Genomic DNA, 26078 nt, shown 5'->3' on the forward strand with positions numbered 1-26078 from the left:
GGCAAGACTGAGTGTTTAATTGAAGTTGATTCATGTATCTTATCCCCCCATAATTCCCCAAAACAAAAGACTATAAGCCAAAACATTTTGTCTGACCATATTTCCTTCACCTCTTGTGATGAAATCTCACCTTCAATAAGAACTGCATCTTTATCTATAAATCACCAAAGTGAAAAAGTACTTAGAAAGGTGACAATTTTGATCATCTAGCCACAAAAGGAAATCACAAATCCAAAAAGAAATGAACATTTTTTAGGCTTTGTTTGGTTTCCCCTGACGTTTTTTTCATTCTTAAATGGAGGTATTATTACAACGGAGAAGCAGAATTTTTTTTCTTTCTCAAATCGGCGAAAATTCGGAGTTATACCAAAAGGTATTTTGAAAAAGTGGCGCAAACAAATATTAAAATAATAACTTTTCACCGATTGAAATCGTAAACGGAAAAATTTACGGACAACCAAACGAAGCCTTAGTTATCAAATACTAACCTGTGCGGTATTATAAACAATGTACTCATTGTACATGAGCTCTGATGCTCGAACTGAAGAGGGCACTGGCTTCCCACAAGGGACAGTCACGTCTCTCCACTTGACAAACTCTGACTCCAGAGGAACAGTCTTGCCCAGGCCTTTTGTTGAATGCTTTCCCTTTGGTGGTTTTTCCATGTACTGCAGTTGGAAAGAGAACAGAAATCAAATCGAAACAGATTTTCCAGTAAGATACTAGGAACAAATGCGTATAATCTTTCAAGCTACGGATCATCATGAACATGTACTTTAAAAAATTTCTACGCGAGGATGAAGTTACAGCATATCAAATGTACAAACTCAGTTTTAAGAAATTTTGTACTAAAAAGTTGCTTTAAGAAGCAGAAAGAAAGCCGTCCCAAACGAAAGGGTTCCTTTGAGATGGATTTCTTACTGCTTCTTAAAGCAGCTTTCTAGTATAAAAAATTTAAAAAGCTGCTTTAGGAAGCAGTAGAAAAGCTGTCTCAAGCAAAGTCTTAGAGCCTTTTTTTTATTATTATGGGCAGTTTTTTTGCAGCTTTGTCTACTAAAAAACTGCTACAATATTGTTTGAAAATAATATTCTTGTTATTTTTTTAGAAATTTTTACATGGAGAAGCAATTTTTTATGATCAGACATGCTAATATGTGATAACTGCTATTATTTGCCTTCTTAAAAAAGAAAATATTTATATTATCCAAAAATTTATTGTTCTTACAACTACAACAAATAACTACAGACACCCCAAACGTATTCTTAATAGAAAAGCAGGGATTAGTTATAGCACTCACCGTAGCTTTCTTCAGCTCGTACATCTCTCCCAGAGCAACCTCACTGAGTAGCATTAGTCCTACTGGATCCTTCTTGTCAACGTAACAATACTGTGCACTCTTGCTCACAAGATCAGCAAAATAAACTCCTTTTCCAAACTGTCGTACAAAAGACAAGCATAAATGTAAGACAGTTTTCAACCATCAGCGCTAATGCATTATAATACCACCCATGGTGTCCGGCTTTTTTGTTGCTTTTTAAAGCAGCTTTCTAGTATAAAATTTTTAATTTTCGTACTAAAAAGCTGCTTTAAGAAGCAACAAAAAATATGTCCCAAATGAAGCCTAAAAGAATAGCAAAAGCAAGCACGCGAAGAGAATCACCATGTATCCAGTCACTGGAGCTTCTGGAGGTGCTATTCTCAATCCTTGGTTGAGAATTCCAACAAAGTTTGTCAGTCTAGAACCTGTCCACAGTTTTCAAGTTAATATTAGAAAATTACTTCCATACCTAACTAAAGCATCTCTTGACTATCAACTAAATTTATGTCATTATTTATATGGCATGTTTAATATCTTTCCTTATTTTTCAAATTTAATAGTTAGTGATTAATATATTATTTGTTATTTAAGACTAGATCCATACTTCCTTCTTTAGTTGAAATTTGAAATCAAGTCAATTTATTTCAAAATAAATAAATAAAAAATAAATTCTATTTACACAGTGGCAAGAGTAGTGTAAATAGATGGTAATGGATAAAATAATTTGATTGCTAACTGAAATAGATCTTCAACGCCACCATGCATTTTGGTAGTTCAATTACATTTGTGCTTTTAATGACTATACTTCTCTAGATGCTTCCAGGATTCAACAATAACATTGAGAATACATATCTTTCTCTCTTTCAAAATTTCAACATATCAACCACCTACACGATGTTGAATCAAAGTGACTTTTTGGTTGTTTATACATTTATTTTCATTCATTTCTTATTGTTATGCACTTGCTATGTTCCATTTGGTTTTTTGCTTTCTGTACATAACAATTATAATATTTTTCTATGTTTTTTTTGCTGCTATTTTAATTGTTTTACTCATGTCATTCCTTGCTACAAAACACTACCACCCATTGCTGGAAAACACCTTTTTTATTTTTGTATGAATGATATTGTACACAAGAATAATAATTCAGCTGAAACATTTTCTCCCCACTTCCTCTACCAAAATCTCCAGCAAATGAGCAAACCATTTTCAAAATCGAAATCTTTAGCCATAACAACCACCCTAAAATCTTCAATAAAATTCATGCAAACTTGAGTTCAAAATTGAATTCAAAAGCCCAACCAATAACTGAACTCCAACAAAAAAATTAAAAAGAAATATTGTTAATCCAATCCAAACCAAAGCACCACACCATTAAATTTAAGTTCCAAACAATCCACCTTGTACTTCATTTAATCAATTTTCTATTCACCTTGTGTCCTTAAACTTCTTAACAACCTCTACAAATTTTTATTCAAATTTAAAATTGAATTCCCCAAAAAATTTCGCCTTAACTTGTGCACAACCATCATCAAATTTGAAACTTAAACCACCCAAACAAATCTGCAGCAACCTCAACTTAAAATTCAAGCTTGTGCATATATGTGTCACCATAACAAACTCCCTCATTCATTTGATTTCCATATTTTTCCTTCCATGGTATTCATATTCCTTGAATTTTATGCAAGGAAATTGTGGATTATTTGCTCGGTTTTTCATGACCAACTCATTCAAATTTAAAACTGACCTTTCAAACCATTGGCTATTATTTTGCAACAACCTTCTTCAAATTTGAACACATAACCACCTAAACAAATCAAATAACCAACTAAACTTAAAATTCAAACCCACGCCTACTCCTTATCAAGCAGAAACTCCTAATCTAAAGGACAACAGATCATATAATTCAATTAATATAATTGTTTCCTATATGGTAGTCATGCCCCCCTTTCTATTCGAACCGCTTCTTTTTTCTACATGATTTTGCATTTCTGAAGTGTCAAGGATGGTGTAATTTAGATTGTCATATACAAAATATTTTGATTCATTGTTGGATAAGATCTTCAACTCCTTAATGCATGTTGAGAATTTCATCACTTTTGTACATACAGAAAGCAACACTTCTCCAAATGCTTCGAGGATTCAAAAATAACTTTAGGGAATCAACTATGTATTTTGATAACTCCCTTTACCCGTCTCATTCTTTTTTCAAATTTTCAATAGATCCATCAGCTAGCCACCCACATCTTGTTTCCGCAGGGATTTCCATCAATTTCTTGTTGCTCTCTATTTGCTACGTTTCATCATGTTTTTTTTTTTTTTCATTCATTAAAACCATGTTATTTTTTAACTATTTTACTTCTATCATTCATTGTTGCCAACCATTGTCCCCCTTATAGCCACCAACCTTTGGTGGAAAACACCCTTTTATTACTTTGTGAATAGTATTGCACACATGAATAAACCCAGCTGTGTTTATGACAATCTGAAACAACTTTATGGCAGTTTCAGCTGAATAGTATTGCCCTTATTCTTCCATCTGAAACAACTTTATTTTCTATATGATTTTGCAACTCAGCTTATTCCATGAAAGCAAATTGTGAAATACTTGATCAGTTTCTCATGAACAACAAATCCATTCAAATTGCAGTTTAAATTTAAAACTCTGATCTCCTCAAATCATTTCTTAGTATTTCTATAGCTTTCTTCAAATTTGAATTCTAAAGCATTTAAACAAATTCATAACCACTTCAACTTAAAATTCAAACACATGTATACATTAACCTAATCAATTCCCTCATTCAAATATAAAATCTTAATCTACAGAAGTAGTACTAAAGTGACTTCCTATTGTTTCTGTATTTGTTTTCAGCAATTTACTATTGCTCTGTATTTACCATGTTTCTTATGTTTTTTTCTTATTTTATTTTCCATTAAAATTATAATATTTTTCTACGCTTATTGTTGTTATTTTAACTTTATTGCTTCTATCATTTTCATTAATATCTGCCACCTTGTAGCCACCAACCCTTGCTAGAAAACGCCATTATCTCTTCACTTTCCTCAGCCAGAATCTCCAGCAAACCATTTTCAAAATAAAAAATCATAGCCATAACACCCAGCCTTCCTTTAAATCATCAACAAACGTCCTGCAAATTTGACTTCAAAGTTCAGAATTGAATTTAACCAACCAATTAATTAATTAATCCCTACCTTCCTCACCAACCACCAACCAAACAAACAATTTGCCAATATACTCCAAACCCAAACCACCTCATCGTAAAATTTCATTTCCAAACAAACCGCTGTCTACCTCATTTAATCAATTTTCAATTTACCTTTACCCACGTAAACTCCTTACCAAACCTCAAATCATTTCTGAAGTTTTCAGCAGCAACCTTCTTCAATTTCGAATCCTAAATCACCTCAACTTAATTTCAGAAACATGCTGATGCCTTACCCTAACACACACCCTCCGCAAATATAATTGTTACCTGAAATTGCGTCTCTATGTGATTGTGCAAGCCTCTGCCTTCGCGAGTAATTGTGTATTACTTGCTTAGTTTTTCATGACCACACAAACACATTCAAAATTAGAACTATGGCCTTCTCGAACAATTTCCTATTGCCTTTTGAAAAAACCTTCAAAATTGAATCCTAAACCAACCAAACAAATCATAGTAAACTAAACTTAAAATTCAAGCACATGCCTATACCTTATCATAATCAACTCTCTGATTCAAATATAAACTCCTAATCTAAGGCGACTTCATCATAGCATTCGATATGTATTTTTCCCTATATAGCATGTATGCCCCTCTTTTCTACCCAAACCCCACTTCTGTTGGATTACTTGCTAGTTCCTAAATAGTGCTAAGGTTGTGTAATTTAGAGAATACATAACGTATTTTGATTCATGGCTAGATCAAATCTTTAGCCAATCATATATGTTGAGAATACCATCAAGCTTGTACTTAGACGATCCAACACTTCTCCAAATTCTTCTAGGATTCAACAAATAACTCGAGGAATCAACTACATATCTTTCTCACCCTATACTCCCTCTAAACGTCTCTTTCAATTTTTCAATATAACCACCACCCAAATTCTCACACCACAATGTAACAAGTGACTTTTCTATTGTTTCTGCATTTGTTTTCATCAATTTCCTATTGCTCTATATTTGTTATATGCATTAAATTTTTTTCTTTTGTTATCCATTAAAATTTTGAGAATTTGACTCTTAATATAACATAATAGAGAAAAAATATTCATATAGCCGATCTCACATAGTGGGATAAAAGCTTGATGTTGTTGTTATTATTATCCATTAAAATTATGATATTTTTCATTTTTTACTATTGTTTTAACAATATTACTTTCATTCCTTGTTGTCAACCACTCTCCACCTTATATACATGACCTTTTGTTGTGAAACAATTTTTTTATTATTCTATGAATAGCATTGTACCCATGAAGGGTAAACTTATATGAAGACCATTATCTCCTCACTTACCTCCACCAAAATCTTTAACAAACCATTTTCGAAATCGAAATTCTAGTCATGCCACCCACTTTACCTAAAAATCCTCAACAAACTTTATGTGAACTAGAGTTAAAAATTCAAAATTGATTTCAAAAACTCAAGCAATTGCTCAATTCCCTCCGAAAGAAAATTTCTCAAACAAATCCATCATAATTAAATTCAAATACCAAATAAATTAAATTTTCTCAATTTTCTATCTACCTCATATCCTAACTCATTGACAAGCCCATTCAAATTTAAAACTATGACCTCCTTAAATCATTTGCTATAATTTCTACAACATTTTTGAAATTTGAAATATATATCACCCTAGCTTAAAATTCAAACCCATTTCTACATCTCACTTTAATCAATTCCCTCACTCAAATATGAACTCCTAATCTAAAGGCAAACACATCAGATAGCAAACACCCTTCTCCTTTCCACCACCAGCTCTATCGTCAATACCCCCTAGTTGACCTTGGTGTCCCTCAAAGTCTACAGTCACTTCATCCTCAAGATGACATCAGTGCTCCCCAACTCCAAGGGAAAAAAATCCTACCTCATCTGAACCCCCTATATGGTTAACATCACTTCCCTACATATCTCTTAGCTCGTCTCCACCTTCCCTGTACCAATTATCACTCCATAAGACATTGTACCCACTAATGTCACCCATAATTGGTCCACGACCTGGTTGGAGATGAAATTATGAGTAGCCCCACTGTCAATCAACACGACCACCTCCCTGTCTAGTATTTCTCCTTCACCTTCATGGTATGATTCAGAGTGAATCCTACCACTGAGTTCATGGAGACATCTGCCACGTCCAGATGCAGCTTACCTTCCACCACTCTCTACCTCACTCTCACCTCCCTCAATTTTCTCGTTATCACAAACGGTAAGAACTTGAAGAATTCAGTCCCTACACCTGTGCTATAGAGTATATTTCTCAACACATCTGAAGCATAGTTGATGTAGACAAAGGAGGCCGTGCCCCCTTGGAACCGAAGAGGCAACCACGGGAGACGAGGAAGCCGCACAGAACCAAGGGGCCATGGCCTCGGGAAAGAGCCTAGGCACGGGAAAACCAGCGACCGGCCGGAATCCCATGGGGTGAGAGCAATAAAAACATGGTGGAATTCAAGGAGCCACACATGGGAAGACTAAACAACTATCTTGGGATTCCAAAAGCCCTTTTTGGAACCCCAAGAGACATCATAAAAGAAGACATTAAAGACAATAATAAAAGTGCATTAAAATCAAAGATAAATATGAGCTAAAATCATAGCTAATAATAAGCTAACCCCTAGTTCAATAAATGAACTAAAGACTAGCTCATAAATGAGCTAAAATTCTAGCTCAAATAGATTGAGCTAGTAGACTCAAGGGAAGCCAAAATTTGATTTATTTTGGACTAGTGTTGACCCCCCCTTTGTCTACATCAATAGTCCCTTCGCCCTCTTCTCCTGTAGTTCCCTCTCAGTCAGTCTTTTAAAGTTCTCCCCACTTCCTCCTCCTATTGGCTTCTCCTTGGGAGTCTAATGAATGTTGCCTAATGGCAGGCCGCTTGGGTGCTAGAAGGGCGGTAGTCATCCTGTAAGAGCCACCTAAATTGTTGCACCTGACTCCCCTCTCCTAGTACTTCTAATCCTCCACTAGTTACGCCAGCTTCATAGCCTCTCCCAAGTCATGAGGCCTCATGATCCTCACCGTTGCCCAAATTTTTGATTTGAGTCCCTTCATAAATTTCCCTCCATAACAGTCTTTGATGGTCGATCCAATCGACTTTCCCGGTATCAAATCTCTCGTGATAATCTGCCATTGAACATTCATGCACTAGTACAAAGAACTGCTCATAGAAGTCCCCTCCCCTGCCAGTTAGGAAACGTTCCAATAAACATTCTTTGAACTCCCTCCAACTCCGTATGGGCCTCCTCATGTCTCTCCACTGGTACCAAGACAAAGCTTTTTCTTCCAAACATAAGCCGACTGCCATCAATTTTTCCTCCGTCAATCCACTGACGGTGAAATAACATTCAACCTTGTAGATCCACCCATGTGCATCCTCCTTTTCAAAAATGGGCAACTTCAACTTCTGTACTTTCGGATCTCCCCCATTTTCCCTGAATCCTCCATAATTTTCTCTTTACCAAGTGTTTGGTCCTCCCCCAAGTGTCTCAGTCCTCCCTTCCACGTCATACCCATACCCCTATTCTCTTTCTCCTCTCCTTCCTTCAAAATCAGCACCACTCCTACCATAATCCCCTTCTTTTCTTTCCCAATCAGCACCCTTTGGTTCATGCCCCCGTAACCACGCCTCTCTCCATACCTCCCACCTCCCTCCTCATTGATCTCCACGTTATTTTTCCTCCTACGAATTTAAGAATTCATATGTCTCCCTACCGGACCCCTTGCCTCTGATGTCGCCGTTTGATTTTAATTTTCTAATATCTTCTTCACCATCTCGTGGAAATCCAAAACTTAACCTTCCATGGCTGAAATTCTATCCTCCGTCGTTGCTTTCATTTGACTCATCTCCCTTTCAAAGCGTTCTTCTAACGCATCTACTTTCTTGACTGTCATCAATACATGGATCTTTGTAGACTCAAAAATCTGAATCTTGACCACTGAAAAAAGCAAATAGCCCAGCCGTTGGTTTTTGCCAAAATAGACCCAAAACAGTCTCAAAATCTGCTCTTATACCAATTTGTTAGGAAATACTTGAAGATCTCAAGTAAAACCAAATTATTTTGGCAAAAATAGCGAGAAATATCCACAACTCCAATGGAAAATCAGAAAAACAATAGAATCTATTGCAATAGTCAAGATAACATAAGGAAAATACCAATATAAAGTCAATCCTTAATTCGAGAGGAGGATCTATCTCTCCCAACCCTAGATGTCGCTAGAGCCCAAGACACCAACTCTGAGAAGAAACAACCACAATAAGCTTTCATGCCATAACCCTAATGCGAACTCCTAATTGAAGCAAACATAAAAAATAACTTAAAGGACTAAATAGGCCCCCTCTCTCTTCCCTAAGATGTGGACCCCACCCCCAAGGGGGCAGCTAAGTGAGCTTGCGGGTCAGCAAGCGTATGTGTGGAGCCGGCCCAAGGGTTGGGCCGGCTGGACCAGTCTGGGCGTATCAGATTCAAGTAGGAGTATTAAAAAATTACCTAATCCGCCAACTCAGCCCGAACCCGACCTAAAAAACCAAGTTCAGATTGACTCATTTAATAAATGGGTCAAATTCGGGTCCAGAATTCCAATCCATTCCCGTTTATTAAAAAGGTTGGGTTCAACTTAACCCGCATACCTAATTTTGATCTGAAATGACCAGTTTAAATTATGTTTTTTCTTAAATTTTTTTATTTGTTGATATGATTGTCTTATTTTTAATTAATTAATCTAAAATCTTATGCTAGTAATTTTAAAAAATAAATAAATCAAAATAAATTATTGAGTCAAGTTCAGATCATTCTAATTGCTAGCGGGTTAGGTTCAGATCCGCATTTTTTACCCTTTATTAAATTGGTCGGGTTTGAGTTGATTGGATTCGGGTATGGTCACTTTCGGGTTGGACCTGAATCATACCCATTTTGACACCCCTAGATCCAAGACTTCTATAGATTTCATTTCTTACAGCACAATAAAAGCACAATAATCTGGGTTGTATAAAATGAAGCCATAATGTATATAAGCAGGAAAGAAAGAGCTTACCATGCCACAAGAGCATTTTATTCTTCAGTTTGCCTCTATAAGTTGCATATTTGTCAAATTCTCCCTCCCTCTCAAGTGCAAAAACCTCCTCCAATTCAAGGCTCCAATCCTAATACCACAAAAGAAGAAAAATGCTTTCAAAAGGACAAAATCAAGTCAATAAAATTAATTGAGCAAACAGACAAAACCATGTCGTACCTCATGTGTAGGAGCATGGGTAGTAAGAAGATACTTCTCAATCATCTGAAAATCTTCACTATCATGAGGCAATGGAGAAATTTTACATTGGAGCTTCATGTATTTCTCGTCCAGTGTCTCATCATTTTCTTCATCAAAACCAACTAGCCTGGAAGCTATTTCTATGTCTTGAAGAGCATCTAACATTTTCACCTAAACATTCAGGGAAAACCTAGTGATAAGGTCAAAAGATCATTACATCTTCTAAAGACATTGGCATATAAAATTGGATTAGATGAAGAAGGACAGCTCATAGTAGTACAAGCTTTTCAAGGACATGACACAGCTTACAAATTAGAAGCTCACAATATACTGAAGTGCAATAGTTGTGGCAACCGAAACTTAAGCATCCAGGCATGGAGGGCATTGGCAAGTTTGGCAGGACATACCTTCGCCTTCAAATCATCTTCGCCTCTTATGACATGCGGGTGGATGGAGGGAATAAGAGTGAAGAAACGATTGCTGGCATCAACAAGCAAGCTTTCTCTAACAGTTGGTTCATGGCCATTGCTATTATTTAATAAATTTTGTATTTCTGTTAAGGCTTCAAAACCTGCAACAAAAGAAATAGTATTTCTTAAATTTCCTTAACTTCACTAATCAGAAATAAATTTATGCTTGATTTAGGCCTTTATGTTTTAGTGTATTTAGTTATGATGGTTAGAAAATACAGGCTGCATCACGTGGGCTTACCCTTGTGAATGCTCTTTTTACTAAGCTTTCCGAGAGGCATTTCAGTCATGTCAATTTGAAACTCCAGCATAGCAGCTCTGAAAGAGCATTGAGCTTTTAGGAGTTCATATTAAAGTAACTGGAAAGAAAAAAAATAAAAAATCAAAAGACCTAGGGTAACCTGTATGTCTCAACATTGAAAAGCATCTTCATCAGGCTTTGCACTTGAGAAGCAAGATTGCTCTTCCTATTATTGGGATCTTTCTTTTTTGATACTGGTTTAACCCCATAATCCTACAAAAGACAAAAGTAATCAAGTTATAGACAACTATGAGAAGCAGGACAGCTATTCAAGCTTATTTAAAATTCAAGTTCTGGTTCAGAAGCAAAACTTACAATGTCAAGAGGACAAAATCTTCCAGGTTGCTTTTCAAAGCTCCCTTGCTCCCATGCCTCCCACGGGTTTCCAGTTTTTTCAAGAAAGAGACGTTTAAATGTCATAATGCATTCAGATTTTGACATTTCTTCCAATTTACTCCCACCAATTTTATCATTTCCAACCCTTCCCCATTTACGGAATACATAACAATCGGGCCCTTTGTCCTCTTCAATGACCTGAAGTATGTAATAGCTTGAAGTATTGAAACAAGTCAGAATTACATAGCATTTCATATACCATATACAGCAAATGTAAGCTGAAATATACTGTTCAAAGGACACCAAGATGAAAAAAATCAAGTTGCTCAGACATCTTTTTGTATGACTGATCTGAAAATAGTTCCAAAACAATTTGGTTGAAGAAAATTTCAATGCCATAAGCCCAACCATGCCTACAAAGGTAAAACTTCAACAAAAAAAAAGCGATGATTTTACTTTTGCAGTCCCCTTCATCCCTCTTAATATTAAAGAACAATGAAACATGTAAATAAGGAGCTAAAATTTTGAAGCAAATACTCAATAGTTTATGTTAAATTAAGTGGAACAAAATTAATAATTAGTCGTTAATATTGTAAAAGATCAAATAATACCTTAACATGTAAATTTAAGCGCCTTGAATATATTAAAAAAAAGAAGATATAGATGACATAATTTGAGTTAAAGTTGAATAGCTAAATTAGGGAAGTGCCTTATCATATCATACTATGAATAGAATATCAACCAGACTACAGGTATATTTTCTAAACAACAATTAAATTGGCTATGTATATGGATCCTTATATTGGGTAATTAGTTATGATTTTCTTGGCTAAAAAAGAAATAAAAATGTTAAGATAGATTTATTGTAAAACGAAGAATGATAGAGAAAATGAAATATTTCTAGAAAAAAATAACAATAAAATACACTAGACCAACTAAAATCAATTTGAATAAACCAATTGTATTGGTTCTGTCACGAAGAAAATGAAAGTACTTTTAAATTAGAGAGAGATGAGAAAGATCAAGAGATAGAGAGAGAACCTACAAGTGTGAACGATCAAGCAGAGGCCCAGCACTTGTGCGATCGAGATTAGCATCCGTGTGTGAAGTCGATAGCTTGCGAGCTCAAACGGAGCATGCAGGCTAGAGTGGTTTAAACTAGCGGGCCTATGAACTTGAGCGAATGACCTAAAGATGGAGAGCGCGGGCATGAAATCGAACATACGCGTGAAGCCGAGCGCCAAAAGGTTAGATTCTTATGTAAATTTTTCTTTTAAATTTATTAATATTAATTTTAGAAACTTTATTTTTTAAAAAACAAAAGAGATTTTTTTTATCGAGACATGCACAAAAAACTTTATTAGAATTATATTAACAAATAATTATATCAAATTATAATATATAAACGTATGCTTAATTTAAATAAGAACATCCTATGTGTTCTATTATAAGTATTCTTTTGAAAGATATAGAGGCAAGAACCAAAAAAAGGGGCAAAGGCAGGTTGCTTGAGGTTAAAGTGAGAACTCATATTTCTAATTTATGATAACAACATTATTTCTTCTATATATGATGCATTATTTATTATTGATAATTATCCATTAATTGTTATCACATTTTTTATTTATGATTTATCTCTATTACAGATCATTGTTCATGCTGAATTGAATGACAGATTTTCTATTATATTTTTGTCATTTTTCATAAGACATATAATGCTTACTATATAACGATATGAAATGATACAAAGAAGGCAAACAAAATGATTTATGTTGAAATCATTAGCTATTCTTATTTTTCCCATAATCTCTTAGAAGACTACAAAGAAGAAAAACCATGTCCTGATGAGCGTACCTACTAAGTTAATTCAATGAACCTTGATAGCAATAACAAGTTTGTTTAGCTTGATATCATTAATGGCCATTAAAGACTTCATGCTATAATTCTCATAACATGTAGAAACAATCTATAAGACTTCAGAAGAAACGTATTAAAAGCATGCACTTACAAAAGACTCTTACCTATTGATCCCAGTTGATAGGTCAGACATGTTCAAAGTTGTGTTATAGATGCTCTTGCCATCATCAAGAATATGACCTGAATCTTGCAGGCCAGAGGTCTCATGCACAGCACTGCGCCCCTTCACTTTGACAGTGACCATGCCACTCATGTTCTCACCGGACACTTCCACCTTATACAATTCAAAAGGAAGCTTCTTCTGTTTCTCAATACATTCACCAAGGTAATCTTCCCGTACAATTGGCACTTTCATCCTCCTACCAAATTAGAGAATAGACATCAAATAAAATTTCAAGAAACAATATAAAGAAAATTAATATTTGATGGATATGGAACATTCATCAGTGAAATTTACCTGGCTTTTTTAATTTCGGGATCCGAAACTTGCGCCGCTCCACATGCAATCAAACAGCTAGTATCTGAGATTCGGCAAAGAAAAAAAAAAAGAAGGAAAGCATTCAAGCTCCAAACGGCGAAGCAAAGAAATGTATTATAGATGTTTTTCCAATGAACTTTCAGAGGAAAATTGCTTACCTTTGTTAACCTTTGCATGAACCTTTCCTCCATGCTCTTCAAGCTTCTGCTTCAAATCCTCCTGTGGATTCTCAGTTACATAAACAGATCAACATTCTAATAATATTAAGTCCTATTTATAACATCCTAAAAATGGTAATATGCTCAAATGACTGAAGTTAAACAATACCTTCTCTAATAGAAAACATTCACCAAGCAGATAAAATTTTCAAGAAAACAAGAGAGCGCAGATTTAAACAAATTAATACACATAAATCAAGAGCAAGAAATAATTTTCAAATTTTAACCACCAAACAAGCAATCAGGTGGCGCCAGTTACTCTTGCTTTTTAAAGAAAAGGTGAAGGTTTGACACCTCCAAATAAATAAAATCTCAATTCTTTGGAAATAAAGTTCAGAACATTTAGGCTCTGTTTGGGACGGCTTTCTTACTACTTTCTAAAGCAGTTTTTTAGTACAAATTTTTTTAAAATTAGAAATTTTTATACTAGAAAGTCACTTTAAAAAACAATAAGAAAGTTGTCTCCAACAAAGTTTTAATCTACAACCAATCTACTCACAAAGATAGACGTGCATCACAACTTATGATAACACATAGAAGTAATAAAATAGATGCCGCACCTTCTCCTAAGACTGGTAAAAATCTTTGGGAAAAGTGATAGAACAAAAGCATTTTTATTCATCTATTTTTGCAATAAAAAGTTAAATTTCCACATTTCTGTCTGAATCAAGAAAAATTACAGAAATTGGCCACCATGTTACCTAGCTATGATACAAGGGAGAAAATATACCACTGCCTTCCGAGATTCTCCAGTTAGAGCAATTTTCAAATCCTCCAATCTTTCACTAGTAGATGACTGAGACTGCTTGCTACTGGATATGTTACCCGGATAATTAGAAGATGATTGAGGAGGAAGTACTCTGTTGGGTTTTTTAGCCTTTTGTGACTTGAACCACTGCAAATCGTTATTCATCGACAGCATATTTTAAAATTAGAACCTGAAAGTTGTGGTTTGGCATTCACAAGCAAAACCTAGACTGACCTTTAAAAGGTACTCATTACATGTGCCCTCTGGAATTCCCCATTTCTTCTTCAGACGCACAGGTTCAGTAGTTGAGTATGAACACTTGCTCCATGCTGACAAATAGCCATGGCAGCGATACTGGGCTCCGGAATAATGCAGAGAGCCGGAACATAAAGGGCATTTCCCAAGCACTCCAAACAGCATTCCATCAGCACTTGACAAGCGAGGAAATTCAAATATATTAGTACTATAAGAATCATCAAGTCCTACAGAACATTATCCAGAAGCATTTCCTGCAAAGTTTTTAAATGCTAATGCGATGACTAAGCATTATTTAGGAAACAATGACCAAGTTCTGTAAGTTTTAGCACTGACGAGGAGTGTAGGCATTCTAAATTACAGGTAGATAAACACTCCCAAGGGATCTAAGAATAATGATTTCAGTCTTAAAAACTTGTTTATGATCATGGAGTATAGTGCAAATAAAATAAAATATTGCCTAGGAGACCATGAACAAGCTAAAAAGCCAAAAGAAGCATCATAAAACAAGAGGAAGTTTAGCATAATAAATAATATGGTAGAAGATACCACAATTTAGGGCCCATTATGGCTCTATCTGGTAATGTATCACGGCAAAGTTCAATAGACAACACTGCCATAATGTGCACAGGTGCACGCTGGAGCATTGGGGAACTGACTAGTGCACCATCCCCATCATCAACATCATTGTCGTCATCATCGTTAACCTCATCCTAACTATTTGGGGTTGGCTTTACGAGTTCTCATTTTTAATTTATTCCAAGAAGGGGAACTGATGAAAGGTATGGTGGACGAAGAAATTGAGACAATGAAGATTAGAGAGCTAATTTGGGGAAGAGGGAAATATGGAGGGATCACAAAATCTGCTACACTATAGGAGGAAGCGATTGGAGTGATGACGATCCTAAGATAAGAAAGTTTAAGATGTCAGTTTTTTATGAGAAGATGCTCATGGGTGAATTTATCGGGTGGAGCAATATTTTGCTATAAATGGGTTGACAGAAAATGAAAAACTCACCACAAACACTCTATGTCGGGAGAGGAAGGCTCTGTCCTGTTTTCAGTGGAGAGACTTGCGAGATCGGATCTGATCATAGAGGGAGTACTGAGATCATGTGGCTTAGGGGAGGCTATTGAGTTAGCCCAGCTGGTGGAGGATAAGAACTCCTTGGAGAGAGTCGTAGCAGTAGTTCAGGAGTCTCCTACTGCACCAAATGTGTAGATGGTGCCTATTTAGAAGGAAGCCCCGAGGGATAAAGGTCAAGGGGGGGGGGGGGGGGGGGGGGGGGGGGGAGCTACAAGAGGCTGACTAAGGAAAAAATAATGAGAACAAGGGCGAGGGTTTATGATTTAGGTGTGATAAGAAGTTCGCTCCAGGCCACCATTGTAAGGACTGTTTGTTACACGTCCTAATAGTCTGAGATGATGAGGAAGATGCTGCAAAGGAGGAACTAGAGGAGGAAGATGATCACCTGCACCTAGATGTTGCAGATGTATCCCTTAACTCAGTGGTAGGGGTGGAGCTACCCACAACTTCATTTCCAATAGGATTGTGGATCAGTTGGGATTGAAATTAGTGGACATGGGGGCATTGAGGCAATGTTGGGAACATGAAAAATAGAGTAGAAAAATTTGGAAATGAGTATCCTAATCCTTCAAGAGGTTCAGATATTGGAAGACTTTCTGCCATTGGATTTGGGGAGCACGGATGTGATACTGGGAATGAAGTGGTCGTAGAAGTTGGGGAAGACCAAGATTGATTGGAAGGCTCTAAGGATAGAGTTCAAGGTTGAGAGGAGAAGAGTGGTTATTAGAGGGAATCCTAGCCTGTCTAAAACTATGGTTTCACTCAAAACCATGGTGAGGGCAATCTAGGGTGAAGGAGTCGGATTTTTTGTGGAGCGGCAGAGTTTGGAATGAGAAGAGGATGGATGGGGAGAAGATAGAAGCACCAAACATGGTTTATCCACTCCAACAGTATCGAGAGGCGGTCCGCCTACATGGAATTCCAGAGTCCATTGTGTCACATAGAGATAAGGTATTCCTAAGCCACTTCTAAATAGAGCTATTCAGGATGCAGGAGACAGTTTTGAAGAGAAGTACAACATACCATCCACATATTGATGGGCAGACTGAGGTCATGAACAAGAGTATGTAGACTTATTTGAGATGTTTTGTATTAGAAACACCTAAGACCTAGGTGAAGTGGTTATCTTGTGCCGATTACTGGTACAATACATCCTACCATAGTGCATCACAAACTAAACCCTTCAAAATCCTTTATAGCAAAGACCATCCTCACCTGGTATACTACAAGACCAAGAGCACTCTAGTTTCATTAGTGGAACAGCTGTTGGAGGAACAAGAAATATTGGGAGAATTAAAAGGGCACCTATTGATGGCACAACAAATTATGAAGAAGTTGGCTAACAAACATAGCAGGGATGTGCAATTTGAGGTGGGTGATAAGGTGTATTTGAAGATTTGGCCTTGCAGACATAAGACCTTAGCTCAAGGAAGAAATGAAAAGTTATCTCCACTATGTTATGGGCCTTACGAGGTTGTGGAGAGGATTAGACTAATTAGTTTCCTAGCGTATCGTTTGCAACTACCCCTACTTCCACCATACACCAAGTATTATGTCTCCCAACTGAGGAAAGTTCTTGGCAACCACAGTCCATCAATGACGTTGTCGATGAACTTGACAGAAGAAATGGAGGTGATCCTGGAGCTAATTGAAGTGAGAGGAGTTCACTAGACAACCGAGGGAGCTAGAGAAGTGTTAATCGAGTAGAATGATCTGTCCAACTAAGAAGCAACATGGGAACCGTATCGGATGATTCAATAGCAATTTCTTTTGTTCCACATTGTGGACAATATGGCTTATTGGGAGGGGAGTATTGATGGACCGGCTGAGTCGGTCTAGCCAATCAACTCAGCCCTAGTAAGGGGGGTTGGTCTAGCTAGCAAGCAAGAAGAGAGGGGGGCTCAAAAGAGATTAATTTTATCTTTAATTACTTACCATAGAATATCAAAATTGGTAGGAAATTAGAAAGTTTATTTAGGGAAAGATGGCTAATTTGAATTAAGATTTGGGAGTGAATTAAGAAGGTTTATCTATTTTTATTATATGATTTTGTGTTTTGGAGTTCAATTCTTTCAAAGTAATTGGATCCTTTTCTTCGTTCGAGAATCTCCTCCCTTCTTCTACTATGTACCGAAGAGTAACTCAGACCAATTCATTCACGTTTTCATATTCCAATTGAACACTTTCTATTTATGATCAAATGAGAAGAACCATCTTTTTACCAAACCTATGCAGATCAAGTCACGACATTCTAATTACAAGAAGAACAAGAGATCTTTCTCGATCAATCCCTTTGCCCCTCATTCTTCGAGAACCAGAAATATCCTTTTCGAGTTTGAATTTGTTCATCTGGAATCTGGGCTCTTCTATCTTCTACTTTTCTTTTCTATTTCTTTTTATATTTACTTCTTTTTCTTCTTTCTTTTGGATATTTATTTTACTTTGATTTTCTTTCGATTCCCTTCCATCATTCATGAAGTCCCATAGGTTCGTTGATCCTATAGAATCTAAATAATTTTATTGAGTTTGACCCATAGTGATCATTTATCAAAGAATGACTCTAGTTATCAAATGATTGAACAACCGGGATCAATTTCCTTACGATACTTAGTTGACATTCATCAAAAGGATCTAATGAATTATGAGCTCAAAGATCTTGTTTAGCGGAAAGATGGATGTTCCTTGCTTATTATCAGACATTCTTCAGAGTTGTTCCTAGCGGCAAATAGGATTTGTTGAGAGTCAATCTACCTCTCAAATAGTAGATTAACTTGTATCTTAGCCCATAATTTCATTCTTTTTCACTGATTTCTGCCTTTTTTTAAGGTGTGGAGATTGGATTCCTATCAAATAATTATACATCTTACCTTATATCTACCCATTTTTCCTTCATAAATTTTCAACACTAACTTTACCTACTTGTCTACTTGGTTTATTCTTAGTCCATTGTTATATATGTCAAAACCGCATAAGTATGTATTCATTATTTTATAATGTTATGAAGTATGGAAACAAAAGGGATCTATAGTTGGGCCAAATAAATCAATAGTCAAACACATTCAAACTAAAAGCATAAGCCAATGGGGCCAACCATCTAGTATTCATGCGCCAACATTTTCTTACTATCTAATGTGATAAAATCCAAAAAGCATGCGTTTGCAATTTTCCTCTCATAGGTGAGCTCGCCACATCAATCATCACTCTTCCTCAACCAAAAATATCATCAAATATCATGCACCATGAGCCCACACAATAAAATGGATCTATAGTGGGAGTCCCATGCTCTTGAAACCTTGGTCTACAACAATGGAAGAACTATAAGAGCCACAACTTGCATAAGCTATTCCATCTAAGCCGAACCATCAAGTTTAGTACCACTTGTGTAGAAGTAAACAAAGTAGGACCCAAATTGGGCTAGATATATCAATGGTCAAACCCATATTAAACCGAAAGCTTTAGCATATGGCTGAGAGCCAATCACATAATATTTCTACACCAATATATTTTTTAACCATCCAACATGGGACTAAAACCAAAGCTTCATATGCTTTGACACTCTCCCCTCACAAAAATTGGAGAGAATTAGTTGAGTAATTCATTCCAAAATTTGTGTATCATTAATACAAGCTTAGGAGAACTTCTAATAGAAAATATAAAAATAAGGGAATAATAATTACATAATATTTTAATTGCCACAATTGATGAGTAATAATAATTATTATTATTGAATAATTATAATATAGCCCATGGAGTGATGAGTAGGCAAAAGGAATTTCATGAATCAAAAAGGTGATAACAAAAGAGGAAGAAAATAGGGTGAAAGCCTTGATCTGAGTCCTTGTTGGCAAAATCTATATGGGGATTTCACACTCTCCTCTAAGACAATGAAAGAATGTCATTCATTCCAAGATTGCATGATAATTTTTGAAAGACTACCCTTGAAAATACCTTATTGAGAATGTAAAAAAAAAAAATTCAACTATTGTCATGAATGGACAACAAATTAAACTTCCATCAAGCTTCTCTTTCATGAAGTCTCTATCAACTTCAATATTCCTTATATGATCATGTTGAATGGGATTATGTATAATATTAATGGCTAACTTGCTATCACAATAGAGCCTCATAGGACATTTTCATTCTAATTTTAAATCTTCTAGCAAAATTGTTAGCCATAGCAATTCATGAATCCCCAATGCCTTGCAAATAGCAAAATTTTTATCTTCCCTTTAAGAACCTGCAAATAAACCATTTTAGATAGTTCCTTCCTTTCAACCAGTATATCAAATGGATGTTTTACAGCTCTCCTGATGGTTTTTTATTGCATCTTTGAATTCAAAGAGAGCCTAAGATCAAGGTTGTGTTTATTGATATTAGTGTCTATGGAGAGAAAAATCATGATTCCATTCACAATAATAAATAGAAAAGTAAAAGAAACATGACAATACAACAAAGTTTGTAATAATGAAACCAATTTGTGGCAATTCAGCGACGAAGGTTGCAAGATGAAAGCTACAATTATAAAAAAGGTGTAAAAAAGACGAGTGCAATGATGAAGGTTGTAATAATGAAAATAAAAAAAAAGATCCAATACTCTCATATCATGATAAGAATTAGAAATAATTGGTTGAGAATTTTATTCCAGCATTTGTGTAGTGTTTATCCAACTATAAGAGAGCTTCTAATAGAAAGCATACAAAATTAAGAAATAATAATTACAGAATAATTTACATAGTCCAGATATTGATGATAGGAATTATAAAATTACCGAATAATTATAAGTCCGTGGATTAATAAATTAGCAGTAGGAATCCCACAAATCAATGAGAGGATAACAATAGAGGAATGCATGAGGGTGAAAGTCTTGGTGAGTATTGACCCCAACAAGCAGAATTTATGAAGGCGTTATTCATATCCCTAACATGTCCTCGCCACATCAAACATTACTTCCGCTCAAATTGCAGCACCATCACAAGTACCATGCACCAAAAGCTCACTCAAACAAGTGGATCCATCATAGGGTTCACATACACTTTGAACATGGCTGAACCATGATGAAAGGGTGGTGAAGTCCTATGGGAGTCAAAAAATCACATAAACCACGTAATCTTAGCCAAACCATCAACTCTATTAGCACTTATTGGCAAGCATGAAAAAAAAAAAGGATTGAACTTGGCCCAATACAATTGTGATCAAATGCATATTCAATTCAAAAGCCTAAACCTACAAGTGACGGCAATCACTTAGTATTTCTATATCAACATATTTTTAACTATTTGATGTGCGACAAATACCAAAGCTTCATGTACTTTAACATTTACTCTATAGATGTTATTCACACAATTCGTTTAAAATAATCACTAATCAACTTATGCTTCCTAATTTTTTTAGTTTCCACTAGTATTGTCATTCATGTATCTTATCATATTCCCAATTCATTCATGCTCAACTTAGTTATTAGCTAATTTTTTACTAACTAATATTATAATCCACAATTAATCTATGTATAATTTTATTAAGAATAAAGTCCAAAATAATCCCCCAACCATTTGTATATGACTAATATAGTCCCAATGTATCACAATTCTCCAATTCAATCTATTAAACATACAAAATTGATCCCAAATGGACAAACAAAGACTAATTTAGATCAATTATATATAGTTGAGTGATTAAACTCGGATCAATTTTCTAATTTCCGCCAATTTCTACTTGGGGGTCATTTAAAATCAATTTTACATAGTCGAAGGACTAAATTGAAAACATGTGATACTTCGGGACTAAATTGACTAGCCCAAGTTTTGTTTTAGGCTTTTTCTCATTTTATTAAATTTATAATATAAGTCTTCATAATATTCTTTAATCATATAATACTCCTAAAATACATCTTTATTTTAATCACCCAATTAAAATTTCAAAAGTCTACAACATATATCTATCACTTCATTTTCTAGTAATATTGGTTGATAATTATTAATATCACATCCACCAATCATAAAAGATCATATATTCATTTATTTTTCCACCAATCATAAACCATTTTATCCTCTAAAAATTTTCTTTATTGGTCTAACTTTCCACAATTTCAATACATACATAATCAATTAATTGATTATGCCATATACAAAAAGCATATAATAAGGCACTTGATTTTGAATATCTTTTGTAAACATCTATATACCAATATAAAATGATATGAATTCAACGTTAATCTTTGATGTAATCTATGCGTTTGAAAACCCTTTGATCACCTAAAACTATTAATACCAGTCAATTGTTCACTTTTCCTAGAAGCTTGAGAACAACAATTAGTGGAAAACTAGTGACCCGTTAAAAAGCCACCCACTTGCTTAGCAAACACAATGACGACTTATTGGTGCTAATGGAGAGTTATTTTCAGCAACAATGTTTATAAACGAGTTAAATTACTTACCAACGCTCTCGTAGATCATATTCTGATCCTGCTGAATCTTGTTCGTTTACTTCAAGCATTTCACGTAGTTCTTGAGTGGTAACCTGCTTCTTAAGCTCATCTTTAATAGCCCACAAAGCCCTGTTTTGCTCTTCTAGCTTTCTTTCCAGATCCGTATTAGAGCCACTTGATTCTTTTCCATCAGATATAGAATTTTTTGAGATCTTCTGATCACTTTCAAATTTCCTGCGCTTGGTTTCTCTTGAAGTTGCTTTTTGCAAGGCCTCCTCTTTTGTACCTTGCACTAATTTAATAGAAAAACAGCGATTTGAAGCAAGACAGAATACCACAATCAACCATCACTTTCCAGATAATCCATTGCGTAAATTACCTCTTTTGGCAGTACTTGGATCTTTCTTATATACTGCTGATATGGTTTCTTTATCTTGCAAAGGTAAGTCGTCCCAACCAGAAACTTTCTTGATATCGAGTGATGGAAATATCTCTCTGAAACAGTTAATATGATGCCAAGTCAAACCTTTGGAACCCTTACCCTCAAGCTTGGTTGAAATGCGGACCTACAGAACAACGTGATAAAAAAAAATTAAGATTAAACTCCCTTGTGGCATTCAAAGATCCATGGAGAACTACCATCACTATTAGCTAGTGCAGTTATCAATATATTTAGAATACGAAACTAACAGAGCATGAATTTCAAGACAAACATAACACTCATTCAAATTATAAACTTGAAAAAGGTTTCCAAACTAGGGCTCAATTTTTAATTCAGTCCCATCACATAAGTTTCAACAGTTTCAATAGCTTCGCCGGTGTAGGGATTTCATTTCTCCTTTTCTTTTAACTAATTATTATAATATATATATATATATTTAAGGCATAAAATAAAGAAGATTCTCTAGTTTGTGCACACATTAATACATGAAATTTGGTGTCATCTCAATGACAAAATTCTTGCTGAATATTAATGACATGAGAATTTTAACAAATTTCATTTAAAACCGATGACTTTCTGGTGAACCTTATGAGTTTTGTCCAAAACTTCAACAAAAATCTTGAGTTCTCAAAACCAAATGAAACTGGAAATATTAACGAGCTTGGGATCAGTTTTAACTGAAATTGATCTGAACATACCAAAACTGAAAGCATACTACTGACTTTCAAAAGTATATATTTTGTAGGAAGCTGGATAGCAGTACCTGGTACTGACCAAGTGCCTACAAAAACCATCAACATAAAAGTTGCTACATGGATATCATTTGAAATTAAATTGAATAATTATGACATGAACAATACATTGTAGTATTGTAGCCATCTTCATCATAAGAAAGCACCACAAAAAGCTAGGCAACTCGCTATGAGAGTACCACAGATATTACAAGACCAAAAAGAAATATGGTGATTAAAATAGCAACACGAATACTAACCATTCCTTTCATAATCTTCTCGCCGCAACGTTTACAGGAAGCACGAGAAGTTTGCGAAACTTCAATGGTGCTTTCATCATTACTAGCATTGGGTGTAGCAGAGGTTAGGCCCTCCACATATTTTCGGATTTTTTGTTGATCTTCCCACCGAAGCAAGTCTAAACCTTCAACGTCATCAAATCTGATAATCATAGCAATAGCCAAAGTTACTTTTTTGTCAAGGAAAAAAAATCATAACCCACTTATTAAGTCTTTGATGGTATCATCATTAGCCTCATCCTGATAATTTGGAGCTGATTAATAACTTTGATACCATCATACTAAAAATCCACTGGTTGTTGCCATGAGGAATCAAATGAAATCAGGAAGAGGAGCTTGTGTTGCAGATAAATCAAGAAATTCAATTTGAATAGAAACCATCATCTGAGATACATACGTTTTGATTTGGTTTGCCTTCTTTAAGATGCAACCAGCATGATGCCACAGCTGCTCAGAAACAATAGCAAACAAAATTAAATAGGAATAGAAAGAAGATAAAGGACACCCTATTTTCACGTATATGCTAGTTTCGTATCCTGTCTCTAAGAGTAAAGTCACTCATCCACCTGAGCACACTAGTAATATTAAAAATTAGGGTGGGATGGCATGCTAGTAATATTAAAAATTATGGTGGTACACCAATAATGAACAGGAAAGATTGAGAAATAACTAACTTAGAGTAATGATAGGAGTAGCATCTATTGAAAACAAAAAATGGAATGCATAGTTAGGTGGTTTAGGTATGTACAACAATGGATAGAAGGTGTACTAATAAGACACTCAAATAATTAATGTGAAAGTATTAGAAAGAAAAAATATGAAGTCAAACTTAAATGGATATAAGTAGTGCAAAAACATAGTACTAAATAGATTTAACACCTCATATAACCCTAAAAAAGAACAATTAAATGAATTGAGCATAAGGATTAAAAAATACAAACCAAAATATATAATTGAAATAAGCCTAATGATGTTGGATGGTGATAAACTTTTTTTTTTTTTTTTTCATTTTTTGGAATGGCACACCAAAAAAATCTCTACTTAGTAAAGGAGCTAAGCACGAACTTAAGAATATCCAAGGCGAGTTCACTTTATATATGCATCAAAACCTTCATATGAAATGGTAGATAAACAAATTGTTGGTATACCCTATGGGGCTCTTTGGTGGTAAGAATTAACTCGGATTTAACAAGTATTCAAACTAAATCTTTCTCAATATTTTTGGGATTATGTAAATCCAACTAAACAGTTAAATCTCTTTTTTGCCCCACTTTTGAATTTTAAAATCATTTGGTAAATTTTAGGGAAGTAGGATTTAACAAATTCAAAAGTCTTCGCCTTCCTTGCTTCTTCATTGATGCCTCACTCTTTTTATGAGCTCCTACGCTCTTCCCATTGTGATCTTTTTGTCATATGTTTCACAACGAGCTCCGATGCATCGATGTCATTGCAATCTCATGTGTCACTCCTCATGAGCTCCTCCGTGATGGTCTCACCGCGTGCGCTTCCATCACTTGCTCCCAATGAGCTCCTCTAATGCCTACTCGCTACAAGCTCCTTTGCATTAAAATCCACACCAGTAAAGGCCACGCTCACTCGAATCATTCTTCTTTTTGCTAGTTTCATTCATTTAAATCCTAAATCTTTGAAAAAATAACAAATAGGTTACCATGATTTAGCTATATTTAATAGTTTCAAAGCTAAACAATTTTTAGGATTTAACAGGATTTATTAAATATGGATTTACAACATTTGCTAAATCCTGATTTTAAGGATTTACTAAATACTACTTTAGTTGAATCTTAATTGAAGCCAAACAGCCCCTATACGTACGTCCAAATGATCCTCAAAATAATGGAAAGAATCAACAATTATCTAAAGCACAAACAATAATGAAATAAGCTGAAAAATCACTAAAAGAACAAACTTTGCCCTAAAAAAGCAAAAAAATAAAAATAAAGCAAATGAAGGTACGAAAGATGAGAAATGAATAAGAAATTTTTGTCGAAGCATTCCATTTTCGATGGAAACAGAGGATACCATAAGCACGTTACCTTCCACATTGGTTCTGATTACTCCAAAACCCAGACAAAAAAAGACGGCCAAATCAAAACAACAACCTGAGGATGACGATCAATTCAATCGGAAAGAAGCGCAGAAGGGGAAGAGCTAAAAAGTAGTCTTACAGGCATGAATCCGTCGAACTGAGTGGCGACAACCATCTTGCCGAGCCTGAGATTGTCCTTGTCAATGGCACTCTTGCAGCTCTTGCAGGAGGATCTCCCAGACTTTGCGTACTCCGCTTTCCATGGCTTGGGCGGAACTGGGGTTGCCATTGATGTGGTTAAGCGAGGAAATCAGAAAAGAATAAGGAAAGAAGAAGCTTTTATAGGATTCGAGCAACTGAAGGCGATGCCGCTTGCCCTTAGGTCATCAGCATCTTCAGAAGACTAGCATTCGTGTGGGTCAGGTTTCCTATTTTTCTCCATATTACTCGTGTGTAGGGCTGCAAGCGAACCAAACGTTCGACGAACTACTCGTTGTTCGGTTCGATTAAAGCTCGTTTGTGATCGTTTAATTAAT

At 35.3% G+C, this 26078-nt stretch overlaps 1 protein-coding gene across 1 annotated transcript; it reads right to left on the minus strand.

Moving 5' to 3' along the window:
* Positions 1 to 25978, minus strand: LOC110091984 (poly [ADP-ribose] polymerase 1). Its single transcript, XM_020816316.2, has 20 exons — positions 25682 to 25978; positions 23893 to 23942; positions 23457 to 23637; positions 22403 to 22589; positions 22033 to 22315; positions 14492 to 14687; positions 14240 to 14404; positions 13450 to 13510; positions 13271 to 13334; positions 12918 to 13172; positions 10876 to 11110; positions 10661 to 10773; positions 10501 to 10577; positions 10197 to 10360; positions 9769 to 9960; positions 9571 to 9679; positions 1662 to 1744; positions 1299 to 1436; positions 489 to 668; positions 1 to 154 (listed from the first exon to the last, which is right to left on the minus strand). The coding sequence occupies exons 1-20, from the start codon at positions 25829 to 25831 to the stop codon at positions 107 to 109; spliced, it is 2931 nt and encodes a 976-aa protein (XP_020671975.1). The 5' UTR covers positions 25832 to 25978; the 3' UTR covers positions 1 to 106.
* Positions 25979 to 26078: the final 100 nt, after the last annotated feature.

This window comes from Dendrobium catenatum, unplaced genomic scaffold (genome assembly GCF_001605985.2).
Source record: "Dendrobium catenatum unplaced genomic scaffold, ASM160598v2 fragScaff_scaffold_1338, whole genome shotgun sequence".
Taxonomy (NCBI): domain Eukaryota; kingdom Viridiplantae; phylum Streptophyta; class Magnoliopsida; order Asparagales; family Orchidaceae; genus Dendrobium; species Dendrobium catenatum.